Raw genomic sequence first — 20,719 nt, 5'->3', positions numbered from 1 at the left:
GCGCCTGTGTAATTTCATTAAAAATAAAAATTTTGAGCTAATAAAAGTTTCGATTTGCAACAAAAATGAAAAGTGGATGTCAAATAAAGTAGTTTTGAATGTTCCTACTCAGTGGCGGCTCGTGAGGGGGGGCTCTGGGGCGGCGCCCTCCCAGAAATTTATAAAGAAAATAAGGAAAATATATTCTTTTAAATGTGTTTATTTTTGGTGCAAAGAAACAATAGATTTCATTAATGTCATCGGAGACCGACTTATCGCGGAATCAGGGGATTCAAAATCTAAGAAATTTCTTTTTGAGAGGATTTCCCTTGCCATTCAACGTGGAAACGCTGCAAGCATTCGGGGCACTTTTCCAGATTCCGCATTATTATCGGAAATTTTCGCATTGTAAATTAAAAATGTTATTTTATGTTAAATTTTAATAAATGATTATATTTTTTTATTAAAAATTGGTTGATTCATTTATTTTATGTCAATAATATATATGTAAATGTATCGTATGCAAAGGTTGTAGATAGTAACCTAACTCTTTCCGCGATAAGTTTCATATTATTCATTCTCCTCTTTGGGGAGGGCGGCCAGCTCTGGAGCTCTCGATCGCGTATCCTGTATCAATGGAATGCAGCGTCGAGTTGCGTTGCCATGACAACGTCACGTTTCACGAGGCCGTTTGTGGCAGGCAAAGTCGGCGCCCAACGTTCATAGGCTCGTTGCAAACGAGATTTTAACGCGTGTTGCCCGTGTTGGCAGTATTTACACTCTTTTAACGTTGACAAAATGAAAGTAAGTGATTTAAAAAAACTGAAGTTTGGTTGAATTTATCTAAAAAATAGCGGTCGACCAGTGCCGAATTTAAATATTGTTCATGAACAGAAGCAATACAAAAATAAAGCTGCATTTACCCGCCGCGCCGGTTTAATAAGAGTGTTTATAAAAAACGCCGTGGATATGTGGTTTTGAAAAAACAAATACCTTTTCCTGTTTTGTGTGCCTACTGTTTGGTGGACACGATAAGTGGACTGAAGAAAGTGTGTGTGATTTAAAACATCCACGGCGCGCTTGATTTTTCTTAAAATTAATTAATAAAACATTGTAACGTAATAAAAATGTTGTTTATTTTCTTGAATTTTTATTGGAGAAAAATCAACGTGTTAGACATCATCGAAGTCATTGAAAAAAATTCTCTACCAGAATAAAAATAAATAAATACATACATACGTTTCTATTTAAAAAATAAAGTGACACTAATTGACATAACAATTAATGTTGAAAAAAATAAAAAAAGTAAGCCGTTTTGTAGCGTTTTTATACCCATTGTCTTGTTTTTTTTTTTAGTATTAAAATCGGACAATAAATAACGGAGCTACGGTTTGCGGCGTTTTTTAGGAAACAGCCTGTACATGTACAGTCAGGGCCACGGAATTTCGTCAGTCGTTGTTATTCAACTGACATTAGCTGTAAGACAGATTTTATATATTTCTAACCCCACATTGGAATTTTTGACATAGATGTCATGTGGTATTTTGATTTTTATTGTGCGTGACAGAACTTTTGTCACAAAAATTTTCAATGTCAGTCATTGTGAGAATAAAGTTTAGGCTACACAAGTTTTTTCGAATTGACAGTAAAATAACTGACGGAATTCCTTGGCCGTAACTGTACATGTGACAGAGCCCTCTCTCGTCAACGAGTCACGAGCCGCCACTGTTCCTACTTAAAAATTTTTAAGTCGTTACCATAAATGTCCATTAGTTCATATTTTTGCCGTGGGACTTCTTAGGTTATTTATAATATAATTATTGATTTTGTTGACACTGGACATAATCAAGGAACATGTTTAATTTGTGACAATATGACGAAATATTAAATTATTATTATTGATGACCAAAATTTATTGCTCGCCAATGTACTATCGGTGGACATAAAAAACTGGGACAAACATTAAATTTGTATAAAGTCAAAAATCACAAATATACATCGTGTAAATTTGACTTTTTACAAATAAGGTTATAAAAATTATGACATACCAATGACACACTGTCAGAAACATCAAGTTAAAGTTCAGTTCTTTAATGACAATTTTTATTTTGAGTGATAATTCAAAAGTCTGATACACAATGAGCAAATTTTGGATGTCCCAGCTTTTAACGTCCACCGATAGTACATTGATTAAATAGAAATATACGTTGTGCCAAAACCATTGTGACTTATCTGTCACTGTGATAAGTAATAGGAAATGTCATGAAAAATGTGTGTTATTTGCACCACAATAGTTTTTTGATTTTGGCACAGCATTTAGGTATTTATTATACTTAATATACTTAATCGTGGTATTATACCTCTAGTTAAAAACTCCACAAGAATATTATTATTGATAACATCGTCATATTAAGAAAAAACGATCACTGAAATAAATGTATCTTTTTTGACTTCGCCTAACCTAATTATCTCATTACGAAATTAAAATAACTATATCTACGTACAGTTTGCAACTTGCCTAAAAACAACTGAAACATTAGACGTTTCAGTAGTCATGTTATCCTCACCAGTTGCTGAAAATATTCTGCAACATGTTCGAACAAAACGGGAAAATATCGGTAAATCTACATAGTTGACATTGTTTCAGACCGGACATTGCCGGATTGCGCACAATGCCAACTCCTCGACCGACGCCAGCTTTGGAGGATTTAGAAGCTGCCCCGAGGCGCCAAGCGTCGGTGGACGCGGAGGCCATTCGGATCGTCATCCACGACGTAGATTCAGGCTCGACGGCCGCAGCCCAGAAACGAGTTATCCTCCGGAGAGATCCAACCGACAAGGCTCACAGAAGTAGGTGGTCCACGTTGTGAATGTTAATTTGTATCCGCGGAGGGGATTCGTTTTTGTCCCGAACGTATTTTACAAGTTAGTACGTTTGTTAAAGTCTTTCGCCATCTGCAACTGAATACTAATAACCGATTTTCAACGATAATCCAAATCGATAGAGGCATGTCCGCAATTACCATGACCACATTAGTGCAATATCAGAGCAGAATATTCCTCGATGAGAATTCTCGGGTTATGGAATTCCATTTCATACTTTATGAAGATCCTGCTCTACTTACTAACTGCGGACCACCGGATTCCATATTTATATCGTCGGTATTTCAGAACTGCTTCAACTTTCACATAGATTTTCATTCGGGAAACATTTCAGGAAAAACTATTTTTAATTTATGACGAAGAATCGCATCGATTGCATCCTGCAAGGCGAGCCACCAGGAATTTTTATTGATTTAATTGACACCAAATTAAGGCCATTAAATGGATCGTTTAATTTTATGAGTCATGTCCCTATTCATTGATTTAGATTATTCTGATAAGTACTTTTCGTGGAGCTGAAGATTTTCTGCGTGGGTGGTAAATGTATTCCATTTCATTTAACAATTGAATTTTTTTGCGCGAAAAACTTGTGATTAAATAAAAAGAGCTTTTCATTGACTGAAGTGGCAAGATTTGTTTGAAGAAAAAATAATAAGAATCTTTGAAAAAATACAAACACAAAATAAATTAAATCAACATTTCCAAGCCAATTTACTTTCGTAATCAAAATCAGTCTTGAAATATTGTGTATATTTAAGATTATATTTGAATTTTATTAAAAAGCACAGTGGCGTCACTATTTTCCAATTTAATGAGGACCCGGTTTCTAACAGTATTTTCAGTTATACCTATGCCATCTTAAATTGAATTCCATTTCCATTATTTTTGTTTCATTTTATTATATTTTTAGCACAAAGTTCTTGATATATTCATATTACATTTCAAGAAACAACACAAAAAGCTTCAATTTTAAATGTTTTAAAATATTCACATTATACAGGGTCGCTATTAAATGTGGGTATATTTACAGTCGATTATTTTTAAAACCCTTTGTAGGATCTCCGTGAAACTTAGTACATATACCCTTAGAAGATTTAAATTCTATTTAAACGTATTTTTTTTAAAAGGGATGATGGGTCATCCGTTCTTGAATAAAGCATTTTTTTTCTGAACTCAATGATATGCTACATGCATATCTTCGTTTTAAAAAGATATTTTCAAAAATTTAATTTTCAAAAAATAAAACCAAGTTGGCATTGATAATGCTGTCATTAGCAATCTGTCACTTGCATATTAACCAATATTAATTAAACTTGTGTCCAATAATTTTGACCATTTTGAACACCTTCTGAGAATAAAACAAATATTTCCTGTTTATGCTGTGTTATATTTTTTTTTTTATTATTAACATGCGTTAATAGCTATTAAGACAACAAGGGTTTTATAGACGATTTAAAAATCGAGATCGTAGTTTAAATCAGAGCGACCGCAGGGAGCGAGGATTTAATAGATCGAGATTTTTAAACTATAAAACACGCGTTGTCTTCAAGATTTTTTCTAACACTAACATTTTATCAGAAATTTTAATAAATTCAGAAATTATTCGAGGCGCGTCACAATACACAAAATTCGGAGGTTGCCGTGGGTACTATGGTAATAATATCAACAAATTTGGAAAAAAACAATTTTCATCGTTGAAATGTGCCAAAACGTTCCAGAAGAAATAAGAAAAAAGGGGCAATTTGTTACAAATGAAGTCTAAAAGTGCATACGAAAAGGTGTATGTTTCGTTTCAAGGCCGGAACAATAAAAAAAAGCATCACGGAGGTAACGGAAGATGTCATTTTGGCTTTTCTTGATATGGGGTAAGTGTGTAGAACTTCATTAAAAGTTAATTCACACTACAGCAAGAATCATTTGAAGAAAATGTAAAGATTGCCATTTTCGATGGCCGGGCACTTGCATTGGATGAAACAGCAGAAGTTAAAGAAGAAGATGTTAGGAACAAGAGCACGAAGCTAATATGGCAATTCCAATTCAATAATTGTACTTTTCACTTTTGTGATAATTACTGTAAAAATGATGAATAAAATGTTACTTGAATGATGTGTGTGGGCGTATTTTATGACTCTATAAGATACGTTGCTATTGACGACGTGTCTTATAGAGACAAGCGTATTTTATGAGAAACATAAGGTGTGAGCTCAAATGCACCATGGAAACAGTATAAGATATTAGTGTTAGAAAAAAACAATTTAGCCTTGAATCTCCAAAACAAATGAGAGCATAAATATGAAAAAAATCCCAGACATTAGACTTTAAGCACCTTTAACAGTGTACCTAATTTCAAAATGTATTGATGCACCATTTTGAAAATATTTAATGCTATGCATACTTAATGTTAAATGTTTTAATTTTTTTTTTAGTTTTCTTCAAAAATAAAATATGCATAATATAGCATATCATTGAATTGAACAAATGACAGTATAAAATTGAAAAAAATACGTTAAAATAGAATTTAAATCCTCCTAAGAGTATACCAAGTTTCACGGAGATCCTACAAAGGGTTTTCAAAATAATCAACTGTACCCATACTTAATAGTGACCCTGTAAATGTTATTCTTAATGCCGACAGCTATAAAATATTCAAACAAAGCTGTGTTTTTCTAGTCGTTAGATGTCTCTAAAACCTTTGATCCGTATTTTTTTTTATATCTGTGTATCTGTGTATTTGAACATTACAATATTAACAATAAAAAATGAGAAGGGGCGGCCCTGAAAAAACAAACTTCTGAGAACGTGACGTAGCTTCAATGTTGATTTTAACGAAACTCGAAGAAACAAGGTTGTAATGGTAAACAGAGTCACCATTTTCTTCGTTACTATTTCGAAAGAAGAGTCGATTGTGAACACACGACGGATAACAGATCACAGATCAGCTGTTGAAATTTAACTTCACTTTTTGTTTTTTTTTACTTTGCAGACTGACGAGTGGTGCGTTCACACTCTTCAAACCCAACTTTGAGGAGAACTTTAAATGAACACCCGATATAAACTTTTATAACCAAGATTATTGTTGTTACAGTCACTATTATTGTTAAAACAAGGGTCTAAAAATTTACATTACGAGTCGGTATAAGTTAAATTGCTAAAGTACATTTATTACAAAAAGAATCCTCATCGTTTAAAAACACACATCAATTACGTGATTGGTTGTCTAAAAAATTCTCATTAAAAATGTTATAAAGTAACGCATATCTTGAAAACAAAGTTATCTTTGTGTCATACACATCATATATATGTATATATATGTTACCTGACCTGACCTGACCTACGTACAGTGGCGAGCACGGAATTTCGCACACATTGGACATTTCACTGGCATAATTTTATTAAAATGAGATACTGGCGGCAGTTTCGTGACAGTTTAGGTGAAACATCAGTCATGATCACATATATCATGATTGATTATAATGACAATAAAGCTTAGACTAGATAGTTTTTTTTAATGGCATACAAATTGGTGTGCGAAATTCCGTGCTCCCCACTGTACATTCTGAACTCGCGTTAAAAAATATGCCGATTACCAATGTTAATGTTCGCGGACCCTTTTTTCCATTTTATCTGACAAATGTCAAATTTTTATCGTAAAAACGTTGATTTAAACCAGTTCAGAAATGGAAACTTTGAAAACGAATGGAATTATCATACCAAACCTTGTTCGGAAGAATTTAGGTAGCGACTCTTTCCAAATAATTTCATCCCGCAAAATGCTTTTTACAAGGCATTTGCTCACAGTGTAACTCTATTTAGAAAAACCGACAACACTTCTCAACATGTTCGCAAGACTGGTTGCACACATGTCAAATTACAATACAATTTGCGTCTTGCGAGTTTTAAATAACAGAAACATTTTGAAAATAAAATAAACGTTTTATTTCAACTGTACATACAAATCTTAATATTAATGCAAGGATTAATTCAAGGAACTGTTGAAAATGACATCCATTGGCCACAACGACAAAGCCACTCTTCATTGTGTCAAAAATATTTTGAAATTTGTGGCATTATCCGAACATTAGTTCGTGAGTAATCCGTGCCTGCAACACTTACAAAATGTCGACTGGAGACGTCCGAATTTAAAAAAAGTCTAACCGAATAAGATTCCTTTGGATTATTCTCCAATCGATGTCTCACATCTTTGATAACATCACGGGTGGTGCATTCACAGTTCTTGCCGCCGCCGCCGCCTTTTTTCCGTTGAATGTAAATAGTTATTTTTCGGCCTCCGTCTAGAAAAACTGATTTTTCATTCGTCTAAATCGTCTGGAAAATTACATTTTCGTGGTCGTTTCCTGGGATATATAACCGGGAAAGTAGTATATAACTAAATATATAAACTTTCCCGGTTATATACCTAACTTGACATCTGTCAAAGATAACCTAATATTCAATAACGTCATACATCTGAGATGGAATCAGAAAAACTCTCTACTACATAATACGAATTTAGAGAAGATTTTGATGATTTTTTTTAAACATATTGTATAATTTGAGTATTATTTAACAACCTAGTTACTGTCATTTTTCTTGTCAATTAAAGAACAAGCGAACTAAAGGCAATAACCGTCACCCTAACAACACTCTAACAAAGATATTTCATCTTTTTCTTCAGTAACATTTTGATTCATCGTGAAACTTAATTGTACTTTTATATCCTCTCAAAGACCTCACAAAGCGATATTTACAATGGTTTATAGAATTTCCAGTTGAATATTAAATTACGCAATTAATTTTAAGCTTTGACTTCAATGACTTTTTAGATTAATATCTGATTGTGAGAAGTTGCATATTAATAAATTAATATTAATTATGGTCAAAATTTCCTGTCAAATGAATCTCACCATTAAGAAACTCAAATACATTCAGAAATAGAAAATAGCGAGATCTTTAATGAAGTGATGTAGGTTGTAACTAATGAATACCACTGAAATCTAATATAATTGAGTGTCGGTAGTGGGTGCTTATCGATCTGAGATCTGAGACAGTTAATTTATGAACCGAGAACATACAATTGACCTGTTGCCAACTACCAACTAGGCAGAAACCTAGGATGGAAAGGACGATTCAACGGTTCGTAAATTCGAAAAGGTAGTTAAATTACTGTTCCAGGATATCATCAATGATTCAATGAAATTGTATAAAGGAGTTAAGTAAAATATAAAACTTGAAATATTATTAAGTAAACAGTTTTGTCCACTAGTTTTTTTTCTTTGTTGATAAAATAATTACTTCGTATAAAAGCAAAGCTGCTAGATTGTCTGTAATGTAAAGCTTGTTTGACACGATGCTAAATTTCGTAGTAAATTTGTTAGAAAATGAGAGAGACCCTCGACAGGACCAATGAACGATCAGGATCATAGTCTGTCTTTGTCAGATCCTGATCGTTCATTGGTCCTCTCTCATTTACTAGTAAATTTTCTCATAAATTTAGCATCGTGTCAAACAGGCTTAACATTTTTGTACCACACATATGCGGAATGTATAAGAAAGAAAATTGCTAAATAAATTAATTAATAGTTTTTACTGACATATGCACGTACAGACTTGTATATAGAATATAAAGTATACAAAGTGCAAAATTTATGTTGCTAACTATGTTAGAAAATCTAACGATTAGAACTACATATTTATAATTTCAAATAATCGTAGCTTTAAAAATAAAATAAAAATTACCCTTCTACATGATTCAAATACACTAGGTATGTATAAAAATATATTATCAAAATCCCCCTTTTGATTTACAATACATGCCTTAGTCTTAGCCACTAATTTAAAAAAAAATGCTTATGATGATATGAGGAGACGAGAAGCTTTTGGCGTGTAGCAGGAAGGACATCAATTTCAAGAATTCCTTTAATTATTAAGATTTTACTGTAGGTTTGTACACTTAAAATAAACATTCATCTTTTTTTTAAATAAGTAATCTCCAAGTTGAAAAGACGCAAACCTTTACGAATCAAATTACGACGTCCTTTTATGAATATAAAATGTGGCAAAGCTAACTTTAATGAGAATTTTTTAAACATACCCATCTATTATTTTAAACCTTGAGTGATATTAAATTTCCTTAAAAGTCGTTCCAATTAATAATTAAATTAAATTAATGAAGTTGAATTGCATAAAAAAGATGTAAACTTGATTAAACATTATCCAGTTTTATGTAACTGTCCAAACTCATGTTTTAATCTGTTTGTTAATCGTTAAGGAAATACTTAATGTTCCATAAAATTATGTCTACAAATAAAAAATATCTTTTACTTTCCTCGTAGTTTTCTAGGCAATTTGCAACTTTTGTCATCTGAATTGTCTTCCGCAAAAAAAAAAACAAGACAAAAACCACGTATCTTGACCTAACGTTTGTGACAGCACCCTAACCTGTTGAGCTCATGGGGCGTTTAAAAGCCTTGAACGCCGCCTACAACCACCCTAGTAATTTAAGCGATTACACAAGATTTGCTTACTGATAACGTCATATTAAGACATTCTGCTTCCTCCTGACCCTTGCACTAAATATCTTTACTAAATTAGTTTTGTTTATAACACTCAGCTAATATTTACAACTGCGTAATTGAAAACAGTTGAAATTATACTCAAGCAATTACTCGAAATCAAGCGTACCTACTTTATATTACTGTTTATACGCCAAGCAGGTGGTGCCCCAACATCTGGCCGCACTTACTTTTATTTCAACAGTAGACAGTTTTGTAAATTGGCTCGCATGAAATTAAGCTGACAAAGTTTTTAATTAAGAGAAAAATACGTTACCATTTGTGGTTGACTCCGCTTCTGGCAGAACCGAAATTATCAAATTGATTCAATCCGTGTATAAATTAGTTAAATTATCTGACAGTTGCTGGCAGCACTAACTCTACGGGTTGATCTACGACTAGAGATATTCTAGATTCCGTATCCGACTAGCGGAATTTCTATAATTCATTTGTGTGGATCTCCAGGGAGAAACCTACGAAACCGAGATTTTCAACAGAAACGGATCTGACATCGTACAGGGTAATGCGGGGTGAGGATCTAGATCAAGATCAACTTAAAATTGCTGATCTAAATCTTTATCAAACTAAAATCGCTAAATGTCGCAAACAAATTACCGAGGGTTTATCCTAAAGCTGGATATTTCATTGGGCGCAATTTGTTGAACTGAAGTGAAATTTCATATCGTTTTTAAAATAGGAATTTTAATTAATAAAAGACGTGTGACTTAAGCAAAAAAATCAATAAGTTTATTTGGTGTTCATTAATTTTGAAATTTATTTCGAAAATAGAAACCTAGAAAATTCTAAGCTCAATATTAAACTAAAACAAATTCTGTCATTGGTACTCTCCAATGTAGGATTTTTTTTTAAACAATTGAGGCAGGTTTATTATTAATGTTTCTTACATCGTAGTTGTCCAAAAGTGACCACCTACAATACAAAGCGGAATATACAAGGTATCTATAAATAATTGTCGGATCAAGCCAGCTTTGAAAAAAAATATTATAGTGCCGCCTTTTTGAAAACAGATGCTCAATTTTAATTCGAAATAATTAACTGTCAATTGTGACATTGACGTTGGCAATAGACTAATGTATTTTCTAATCATTATTCCATTTGGTAGGATGTAATTTTTACAATATCACAACTAACTATGTACTGCAAAGTTTAGAGGGACTGAGTAAATTGTCATTTTGTTGAATCCATTTGTGTGAGAATGATTATTCATTTATTTACTATAGTATTGCCGTTATAACTTTTTATCTGCTCCGCCCACATAAATTGACCAATGAGAATCAAAGCCAGATTCAATCTGTATACTTTTTCATCACATTTGCCACGTAAAAAACTTAAGGTTAGAATTTTGCTGTCAAGTCCACAATTCTTGTTTTAGGTTTTAAAAAATAAAATGTCATTAAGATAATTCGAATGTCAGAATTTTTTTTCTGTGTAAATCAGATCGTCTTAACAACATATTTGATGCTGCAAAACAGGCCGAATACCTGAAAATTGACAGCGCACGAATGTTGAATAACATTTTTCGTGTTCGTTTAGGCAGTCTTAAAAAACATTAATTTATTGTAAATTTTGAGGTTATCTTTGACAGATGTCAAGTTAGGTATATAACCGGGAAAGTTTATATATTTAGTTATATACCACTATTGTGATCTTCATGCCACTTCGGAGTATACTGGTTATTATATGTATTGTGTAATTTGCATCGATTGTATCGGCTTACTTGATATACCTACATTAGACATGGTTTTTATTCAACAGTAATATCCCAAGTGCATGAAAATAACGGGTTAAATTTTGACGTTTTGTCAAAATGTTTTGCTTAGAAATATGTCGAGTAAATTTTCCGCGTAACAAAATCCCGAGTGCTACGGGTGGAAAATATTTCTTTAAGCAAAACGTTGCGACAAAAAACGTCAAAATTTAATCAGGTTATTTTCATGCACGCGGGGTATTCGGAATGATTATTTCCTGAATTATTATGAACAAATAGATTTTATAACAAATTACATATTTGCAACATCTTTGACAATGATTGCAAAAAATTCAGAAGCGATAAAATTTTGACACATAGATATTTACCCGGATAAATTTTGACGTTTCAAATTTAACCGATATAAAAGCCAGAAAAACCATAGCCACTACGGCTTTTTATATGTATGAAGGAAATAATCAGTGTTATCTCCCGACAGGGGACAGCAGTAATAATGGCTGACTGTTGCTGAATTCTGTTCATGTTTTTCCTGTTTTAGTCAACTTTTATTTGGACAGTAGTCTGTTAGTTGACTTATTCAATAATAATAATAATACTTAACAGTCAACGCATTATATACTATGAACGAGCAAATAGTATATTTCAAACCAAGGTAAGAAAGTGGTTTCTTGCAGACCGCAGGCAAAGATTATAAACCGAGTCGTAGACGAGGTTTGTAAGTGCCTAAGGTCTGCAAGGACACTTGTATGTATGTATGACATTTGTATTTTGGTACAGTTTTACCATAAACATTTCATGATTAACTTTCTTACCTTAGCGAGAAAGTTGAATTTTCTCATCTCAAATGAGGTATCCACAGCCTACATTTCTAACCGGTAGGGAGAAAAATATATTGTTCATAATTAACGATATTCATTCTATTGTAACGTAGAAATTTTAAAATAAACCTATCTACCTATAGCTAAATTGGTTTACTGATTCAAATGGACTAGTCTCAAGAATTATTTCAGCTTATTTTTATTTATCATCGTCATTATGTAGATTACACAAAACTCTAGCGAGACGTCGTTCAAAAATCGTTTACTTTTAACAACGATGAAAACAACCAATTTGCGATTTGTTCATCCGTCTCGGGTGAATCCTTAATGTCCTGCTAAACGAAATAGGTGCGGCCTTTTTATTTATTTAACTCGAATGTTCGTGAATTGTTTTTTCTTACAGCTAGAGGTTTCGGGATGCGTGTAGTGGGCGGTAAGACAGCACCTGATGGTCGTCTTTTCGCCTACATAGTGTGGACCGTCCCCGGCGGTCCCGCCGAAAAAGGCGGGTTGCAGCAGGGTGATAAAGTGCTCGAATGGGGAGGCGTTTCTCTCATCGACCGGTCATTTGAAGAAGTGTGTTCTATAATGGACCGTACAGGTGACATGGTCGAGCTTTTGGTGGAACACGCGACTGACTTGAGGATGTGCGATTTCCTGGACGATCCTATCCCCAATGTCGGACGAAAACCGTCAGATGCCGGAATAACGGCGCTACACGTCGGTGAGTCTATTTTTGATAATGACCGCTTTTTCTAAATGTCCAGTCAAACACTGAGTAAAACAATAATACAATTACCTGGAAAAAAGTATATCTCTGACTCTTTCACTTATCAGAGTAAGTCAAAAAATAGATTATATGGTATACAGGGTGATTCTGAAATAAGTTTCGAGATACAAATGATTGAAAATTTGGTCAAAATTGCTAAAGTCCATTCGAAAATCAAAAAATCACCAACGTCGCATTTTCTTCGAAAATTATTATTAATTACTATCGGCAACGCTGTCTAGCGTAAAATGTAGTGAGAATTGTAATTTTGAGGTTAAGTGTTCTTTAAGGGTCAAATTACTGAAATTTATCGGGGGTTCGGTGGAATTCTATTCTGGGCATGTTTAAGTAAAAATAATAAGAATTAATAAATAAATGAGACGTCCTGAGCAATAATAAAACCATCTGAACGAAATTCAAAGCAATTGAATTTTATTTTAAACCAAATAAATATCAATTTATAGTTACCAACATAGTATGAAAAAATAAACACCTATGGTTTTTTAAATTTTACCAACCTAAAGCAAGAGGTGATGGTTTTTTGATTTTTGAATGGACTACAGTACGCTGCTGAGTTAAAGGTGATTACCTGATTATCTTGGTAGTTGGTAATAATCAAAGGTGTCCGTCCGTCACAAACGTAACCTTACTGCTCTCGATCATTTCTAGAAACATTTACACAGCAGTGTACTTGCACCTACGCCTTTATTGTGGAGTTGATGTAACAATGGTTGCTAATGAAGTGAACAAATTCGGACAAATTTTCCCTATTCATATTTCATAGGCGTTGAAAATAAAAGGATATAGGGTAATTTCCTTCCTTTTGATTTCACCTCCAAAAGTCATTTACGCAGAATTATTTTGTGTCAAGGATACTCCACATTTTTTCTTCCAAACTTATTTCAGAATCACCCTGTATAAGTCCTCTACAACAGCAGTATGGGTGCCATGATCTTGTTACAGCTATCATATTAGCTACACATTTAAAACGATTATTAATCACTCTTCTGGCTCTAAATAAATTCCTAGTAAAAATCCCTGAGTAATAACGAATAATTTGACCCTAATTTGTCACTACATCTTGGTTTTACTGTGATATATGTATATAAAATTATGGTACCGGACGATGTAGTGTCGATGAACCTCATAAACCGGGATAACATATTTTTTAGCCTCAACCCGGCAAAAGTAAATGACTTATTTATCAAAACGTCCCGAAAAGTCTCCCAAGCCTTCTCAATCTTATCTCCAAAAGTATGGATCACTTTAGTTCAACTCTGTATTCGTCCTGCTGATAAAAGATTACCTCGATAATTTCATGTCCATGAGATTCCCGAAAAGAATCTTCTCCATAACAAAATTATGGATTAATTAAAATTTATATGTTACCAATCCCAAAATATTACTTTTTGGAAAGTCAGCATTTATATGACGTTGTATTTATGAAAAACTAAAACATGTAACGATATTATAATAGCTACTTCTGCCAAGTGACTATTAAAGGTTGTAAGTATTTTTGATGGGGTGCTTTTGAAATATTGTTTTAGCAATAATGCTGCAGAAATCATTTTCCAACACCTGTTCATTATGAAGTCATAATAATGCCGATTTTGAATATATTATGAGGTCTATAAAATACTAGTGGACTTATGAACCCATAATTCAACTGTTTTTATGATTAAACAGTTTAGAGAGAATTGAACAGTTTATTGAACATCAAAAAATTAGAAATCATTTGTTGAGGCTTATGTTAACATTGATATTAAAAGATAAAATAAATGTTTGGGTTTTGATGATGTTTTAAAAACTGTTTCAGAAGGAAGTGTTGGATAAAACTATGTATTACACTCGTGCCTTAACAGCAAATAAGTCACTCAAGAAAAATTAGCCCACTCGAGCAAGCTCTCGTGGCTAAACATTTCTTTCGTGACTTATTTGCCTTATAAGACAGTTGTATAATAAATAGCTATTAATATCCATATATCAGAATGACCAACATTTGTAGGAAAATTGTCACAACCTTTTATAATCACGTGTTATAAGCACAACCAGAGTTTTTGATTAAGGAATTTTCTTTGCATGACGTATTAAGTGTTTGACTGGGTGCTAGACAGCCGCTGCTATTTAAAATTTGGGAAATTGTACAGTGTCATGACATCACATTCAGCAACTTTAACATGTTGATTCTTATTTTGCAGAACCGGAAACTGACAAAACGCCTTCGTCGCCGACAAGACGGAAACTTCCTAAAACGCCGGTATAAACCATTTTCCATTCAGACTTTAAACTAATGTTAAAGCAAACCTAAATATAAATCACTTTAATTGTCAACCATCAAGTCCCAAATCTAGGTAACAATTTACGTTTGAAACACTCCCTCTCACCGAACATAAAATATTATTCATCGTCGAGGGAATTTGACCAATTCAACTTTCATGAAAGTTTCATTCTTTAGTCCTTTTATTAAAATTGTTTTCAACTTTTTAGCATCAAATTAGAAAGTTCAACTGCAAGTTATTGGGTGTTTTTTTACAATAACGCCGACTCATCAAGTAAATTTCATTCGCTTGCACAAAGAAATTCACATAATCCGCCTGTGTAAAATGTGTAAATTGTTTGACAAACTACTAGAGAATGCACCAGCAAGTATTTTTTTAGTTTTTAGCGTGCAGTTTGAAAATAAATGTAACTACACACGTTTTACTTTTTGAAAAAAAAAGAAAATACACAAGTGTACAAAATATATAAAAAAAATAAAAAAACTAGCGGGTAACATACTCTATTGAACACTGGGATGCAGCATCACAATCATTAAACTGCAGGTACATAATTGATAAACAACAAAGTCACCAGACATGTAAATTAATCATAAAAATCAATTGTGTTCAATAAAAACAAATATTTAGATTTGTAAAAAGGTTGTTAGAACCAGTGGGTGTTTAGTACAAGATTATAAACAACATAAGAAGTTAAGATATTGGTAACTTTATTTCAGAATGTTGAGTTTTCGTCTCAATATTTCTCTTAATTGAATTGAAAAATGGCAAAATTTTCCGTTAAATTTTTCTATACAAAGAAATACATAAGGTGTAGAATTCGGTAAAAGAAACTGAAAAAGCTCTTATAAATATTTTTGAACCAATTTATCATTTCAATACAAAGTAGATTACATACTCGTATGTTCCGTTGCCAAAGCTACAATACGTATCTAATCAAGACGCAATGAATAAAAGAATGAATCATTTTCCATATATGAAAATTAGATTTTGTAATTTAATTTCACTATTTTCCATTCATTTACAACTACGGTTATCATTTTTTAGGTGGATTTCTAGGAACGTTGACAACTATTCGCTTACGCTGAAACTTCTTAGAGATAAAAATATGTGTGTTTCAGTTTATAGATAAAAAAAGTTTACATTTTTGAAACTGTTGACTTGTCTATGAATGGTTGCACGAACTGCTTCTACAGATCATCTTATCTGAAAATTAATGCACTATTCACATTAAATTTACTTGAATTTAATTTTTTACTAACAACATAATGTACAACATTAATTCGTCACGAAAGAAAGCAAAAAAAATCTATTTGTCTTCTTTGAAATTAAATTGACATGTCTGAAAGTAAACGAACAATCTGCATTCATATCATTTAGGTACTGTAGGTACTGTATAAATTTTATAAAGCGACTTTTAATAGAGAATCGAGATAACGAGCAAATAAACGTACCCCGTTTTAATGGAGCCATAGACGAATCGAATTTCTAATTAAAACTGTGCCCTCGATAAATCGAACAATATTGACTTTCATAATTATTATCAACTCGTTATCTGTTGATTAACATGTAATCGATGTAATCGGTGTTCTTGGCTCGTATGTTGTCCTTGATCTACATCTCTGTGATACTCTACTACTAACTAATGCTAATCTCGTTATCATTTTATATGAAATTGGCCTTTACTTGATCCATGTCTAGCATGAAGTAATGTTTAGTTGTATCATAGTTATGCTTAGCTATTGAAGCTCATTGTATTTATAATTGACAGTAGACCATCAATTAATGTTGTATTATGTAGCATTTTTGTACTTAAGAATGTATCCTTAGCATAACATATTAACGTACGATATGGAGAGTCTATCCGTCGTGGACCAAGCTTGTACCTAGAATTATTCACTTTCTAATTTTCAGAATTTCTTTCCGTGACCTACGGACTTGGACAGAATGTAAAAATCACTTTCCACTGAGCTTTACTGAATTTTCTTTTTCACGATTTACATTAAAAATTAAAAACTCATTGTCATGATAAAATTTAAATGTACCTGTTGAGACCTTACATTTACAGTTAACGCTTATATTCTCGGCATAACAAAAGTGAAAAATGTTTGCCATTTACAGTTACCTTCACATTAAAGAATAAAATGGTAAAAGCTCGGTTCAAAGTTTTTAAATAAAATATCAAACAATCAACCAAGTGGAGCATTCAGATCGACAGACTTTTCTACAATTTTCTAATAAATTATTCCTTCATTTACAAAAAGGAAAACGTCGTTCTGAAACTCTACATTCCGTAGAATAACTAACTTTATAGTATAATAATAAAATTTAGCCGAAGTTACAACAACATAATATAGCATTAGGACCCCAAACGAGAGCTTTTAGAAAAATATTAAGAACTATAATAATACTATATTTGTTACTTAGTACATTAACATATCAAGATGTGTAGATTTATAAAATTTATAGACTGTTAACAGAAAACAGTAAGTGTCCGTTTTAAATTTAATGGATAATGGAGAAACATTTTTGCCAACTAGTGAAAACTTACGAATAAATTTAAAAATATAAAATTTTTAACTTTCCTTCCATTCAACTTTTACAACCAAAAGTTCTCGTTCGTTAATAAAATATCGATGTTTTGAAAAATAAAACAGATGTTGCGAACATTTTTTAATAAATAATGTTTCAAGAAAAAGCGCCTGAATTCAGAATTATCTTAATATTTTCGGAAAGGCTGTTCATTTAATTTGTTGTATTTGTTTATTACACTTTCTGATTATTAATTTTTCACATGACTCTCACTCCCATCAGATTTCAAGTAGTACCTACTTGGACCAATAAAATCCCGATCATAAATCTTACTTCATAATACTTTTCTTTTGTGCAATTTCGTGCATAAAGTCCGTGAAAAATGTAATACTCCGGTGGAAGAGCTGCGTAAGCTCCTCATGTGAAAATATATTTAACATGTAAAATCGCCACAGCACTTGAAACATTAATCATCCTTTCTAAAACGAAAATGCCCTACTATTCAGCATACAATTTACCACCCTCTGTTTTGATCTCTTGGGATCGGCACCCGCTGTACAACATCAAACTTCCTGATATTTGCACAAAATCTAGAATCCCTTTTTGAGTCACTGAAATGTTACTACCTACGTTTTGCTTTACTTCTCTACGAATTTTACTAGTAAAACCGGGCTTTGATCTTCAATTGCTAAATAACGATCCTCAAACCTTTCAATCCTTTCAAAGTTTGCACAGTACAACGACCCTGACGAAATTTAAATACAGCCAGTAATACGTTTTTCATTCATAACTTGATCCAAAATCATGAATAATTTTAAACTTTTGTATGGTTTGGACATCCCCACAAAAGTCCCAATTATAAAAATTTTAAAATGACAGTGATCGACAATATTTTTTTTAATTTAAGAAACTGACTCATAAATCAATATCATATCGATCCTTTTTTTAAATTAAAATGAATTTAGAATTATACAAAAAAGAATTATCCAAAATGCCAGGAGTGTCCAGATTTCATAATAAATAATTATTATTTGCATCAAGTTATAACTGGATAACGTATTACTGGCTGCATTTAAATTTTCTTAAGGTCAGAAAGTTATGTGAATCAGTTTGTATTTATAGATGTGGTAAAAATTAGAGGTCAAAGGATCAAAAGACAGAAAGGGTTCTGTTTTACTAACTGATAAAATAATGCTTTTTAGAAAACGCAACTCCATAGTTTTAATTCTATTTGATGAATGCGATTACGAAAATTAGAAATACAATAACTGAAAGCATACATTTTTTACATACAAAACCACATCAGACCATCTGATTATGACAACCTCACTCTTAATACACAACATTTAGATCGATATATATATTCTTAACAACTGAAACTAGAATACAAATAAATAATAGATATTTAGGTTCGCAACAAATGGGATGTTATTATCGCCTGAAGTGAAGTTTGCACAACGAGGCTCTAGGCCGAGTTTATGTAATCACATGAGACAATCTAATTATGTCAATTTCATACATAATACGCGACATTTAGGTCGATTGTAGATTCTTTACAACTGAAACTAAAATCTAATACACAATCGTTATTTACCCAACATGTGGGATAAAGACATTATTATCACACGTGTCTGGAGTTTGGGCAACGAGGCCATAGGTCGAGTTTGTGTAGTCACAGAAGTGCCCTAATAATTTAGTAATCCACGTTCAGAATGTTTTGAATCCATTTTTATTTGAAAAAAAATCAATGCAGAGTCGAAGTTAACGCTGATGATTTTCAAAATTAGAAACTACAAAAATAGTAAGATTTACATTTTCGTTTTTGGGAAAATTTGCGAAGAGAGAATGAGTTCTTTAGACCTGATCTGACGCGACCTGACCTGTGTGAAATGTGTGGGATAAATAGTAGATATACATCGCAGGGTCTTAGAGAAAAAAAATAACATTTAAGAATTCGTTAGGACGAATATCAGCAGAATTAAATACTTAACAAATTTACTCATTTATTTAGTTGTTGTCTTCCGATTACATTTGAAATAATTAATTATTAAAATTTATGTTCAATTGTCGAGGTGTTGGATTTTCTCATGGGCTATGAGTCATATCTGCGCAAACGGCGAAGTCGGTCTCAAGTAGACCGACCAGAAAACATCGTCATGCTACCTTAGTGTCGTCTCTCTCTCATCTATTTTCATGTAAAATAGTCGACGTTTTCATTTACAGATTTTTCATTGGTCTATCGCTCCGCCTTCGCGCAGATATTTCAAAGGTCACAGCCCATGAGAGAATCCAACATGGTGTTTCTTTTATTTTACCTTGTACTATACAAAAACATTAAAGATCTTCCCAGCTACTTCATACTAGAAAAATGAATTAAATGCGACAAAGTAAAAAATGCATTTCGCAAATAGTCCAAGAAAATGAGACAAAAATTAAAAGAACAGCCTACAAAGTAGTTAACTGAGGCGCCAAACGGGCACTTGCTTGTTAAGACAATTTTTGAAGTGATTGTTACACAAAGAAGACAATATAACCAAGTAGTTTGTAAATCCGATTGTACCTTTTTGTGTGATTTTCTTTATTAAAAATTACGCAACCACCCAAGAATCTCAATTGATTTGAGGATGTTTGCGTAAATTTTGCAACTGTGTTAGTAGAATCACTGTGTCGGTGTCAGCTGGGACAGGTGTCCAAATTTAGGTGCTCTCTATGTATACAGTGCCCATTAAAGTGATAAAACTATAAAAATTGTTTTAAAACAGCCCTTCCCTTAAAATGTTGTAGCTGAGGACTGCGCGGGATTACATTATAGGTACGCGAAAACCCGCTGTCTGTCCCAACTGGCACGAATCTTTGCTCTATCACTACTCCTTTCGTATGATGCTTGCTTAGTATGTAGCAAATACTTTCCTGGAGAACAGCACCGACATCCGATTGCCCGTACTGTTTTCCAAGTTAATGTTTAGCTTATCGATGTGCTGTTTGTCAAACGCACAATTATTCAAATATGTGGTGTGTGCTTCATTGTATCTATCCAAGCATGGCTCTGGTGCTTCTGAACTATAAATGTGATTTCTCTGTTTCATCACTCATCAATTTTAACGCAGTCGACGCTAACCACAACTATAGATAACGTGTTTGCACGACTTTTCCAAATATTACAAAGACCAGAAGAAACAAGA

General features: G+C 32.7%; 1 protein-coding gene and 1 long non-coding RNA gene across 2 annotated transcripts in view; both read left to right on the top strand.

Moving 5' to 3' along the window:
* Fife (regulating synaptic membrane exocytosis protein fife) overlaps positions 1–20,719 on the top strand; it is a 214,837-nt gene that overhangs the window by 184,741 nt on the left and 9,377 nt on the right. Inside the window, exons 7-9 of the mRNA XM_069051971.1 lie at positions 2,627–2,829; positions 12,364–12,684; positions 14,928–14,986. Coding sequence (XP_068908072.1) covers positions 2,627–2,829; positions 12,364–12,684; positions 14,928–14,986 — 583 coding nt within the window. The remainder of the gene's footprint in view (positions 1–2,626; positions 2,830–12,363; positions 12,685–14,927; positions 14,987–20,719) is intronic.
* LOC138134028 (uncharacterized) lies at positions 4,281–4,968 on the top strand. The gene is made up of 2 exons (XR_011160618.1): positions 4,281–4,727; positions 4,786–4,968. It is a non-coding gene; the product is annotated as an uncharacterized lncRNA (long non-coding RNA).

This window comes from Tenebrio molitor, chromosome 1 (genome assembly GCF_963966145.1).
Source record: "Tenebrio molitor chromosome 1, icTenMoli1.1, whole genome shotgun sequence".
Classification (NCBI taxonomy): Eukaryota; Metazoa; Arthropoda; class Insecta; order Coleoptera; family Tenebrionidae; genus Tenebrio; species Tenebrio molitor.
The sequence above is the reverse complement of the archived record's forward strand: the minus strand, read 5'-3'. Positions and strand labels throughout refer to the sequence as shown.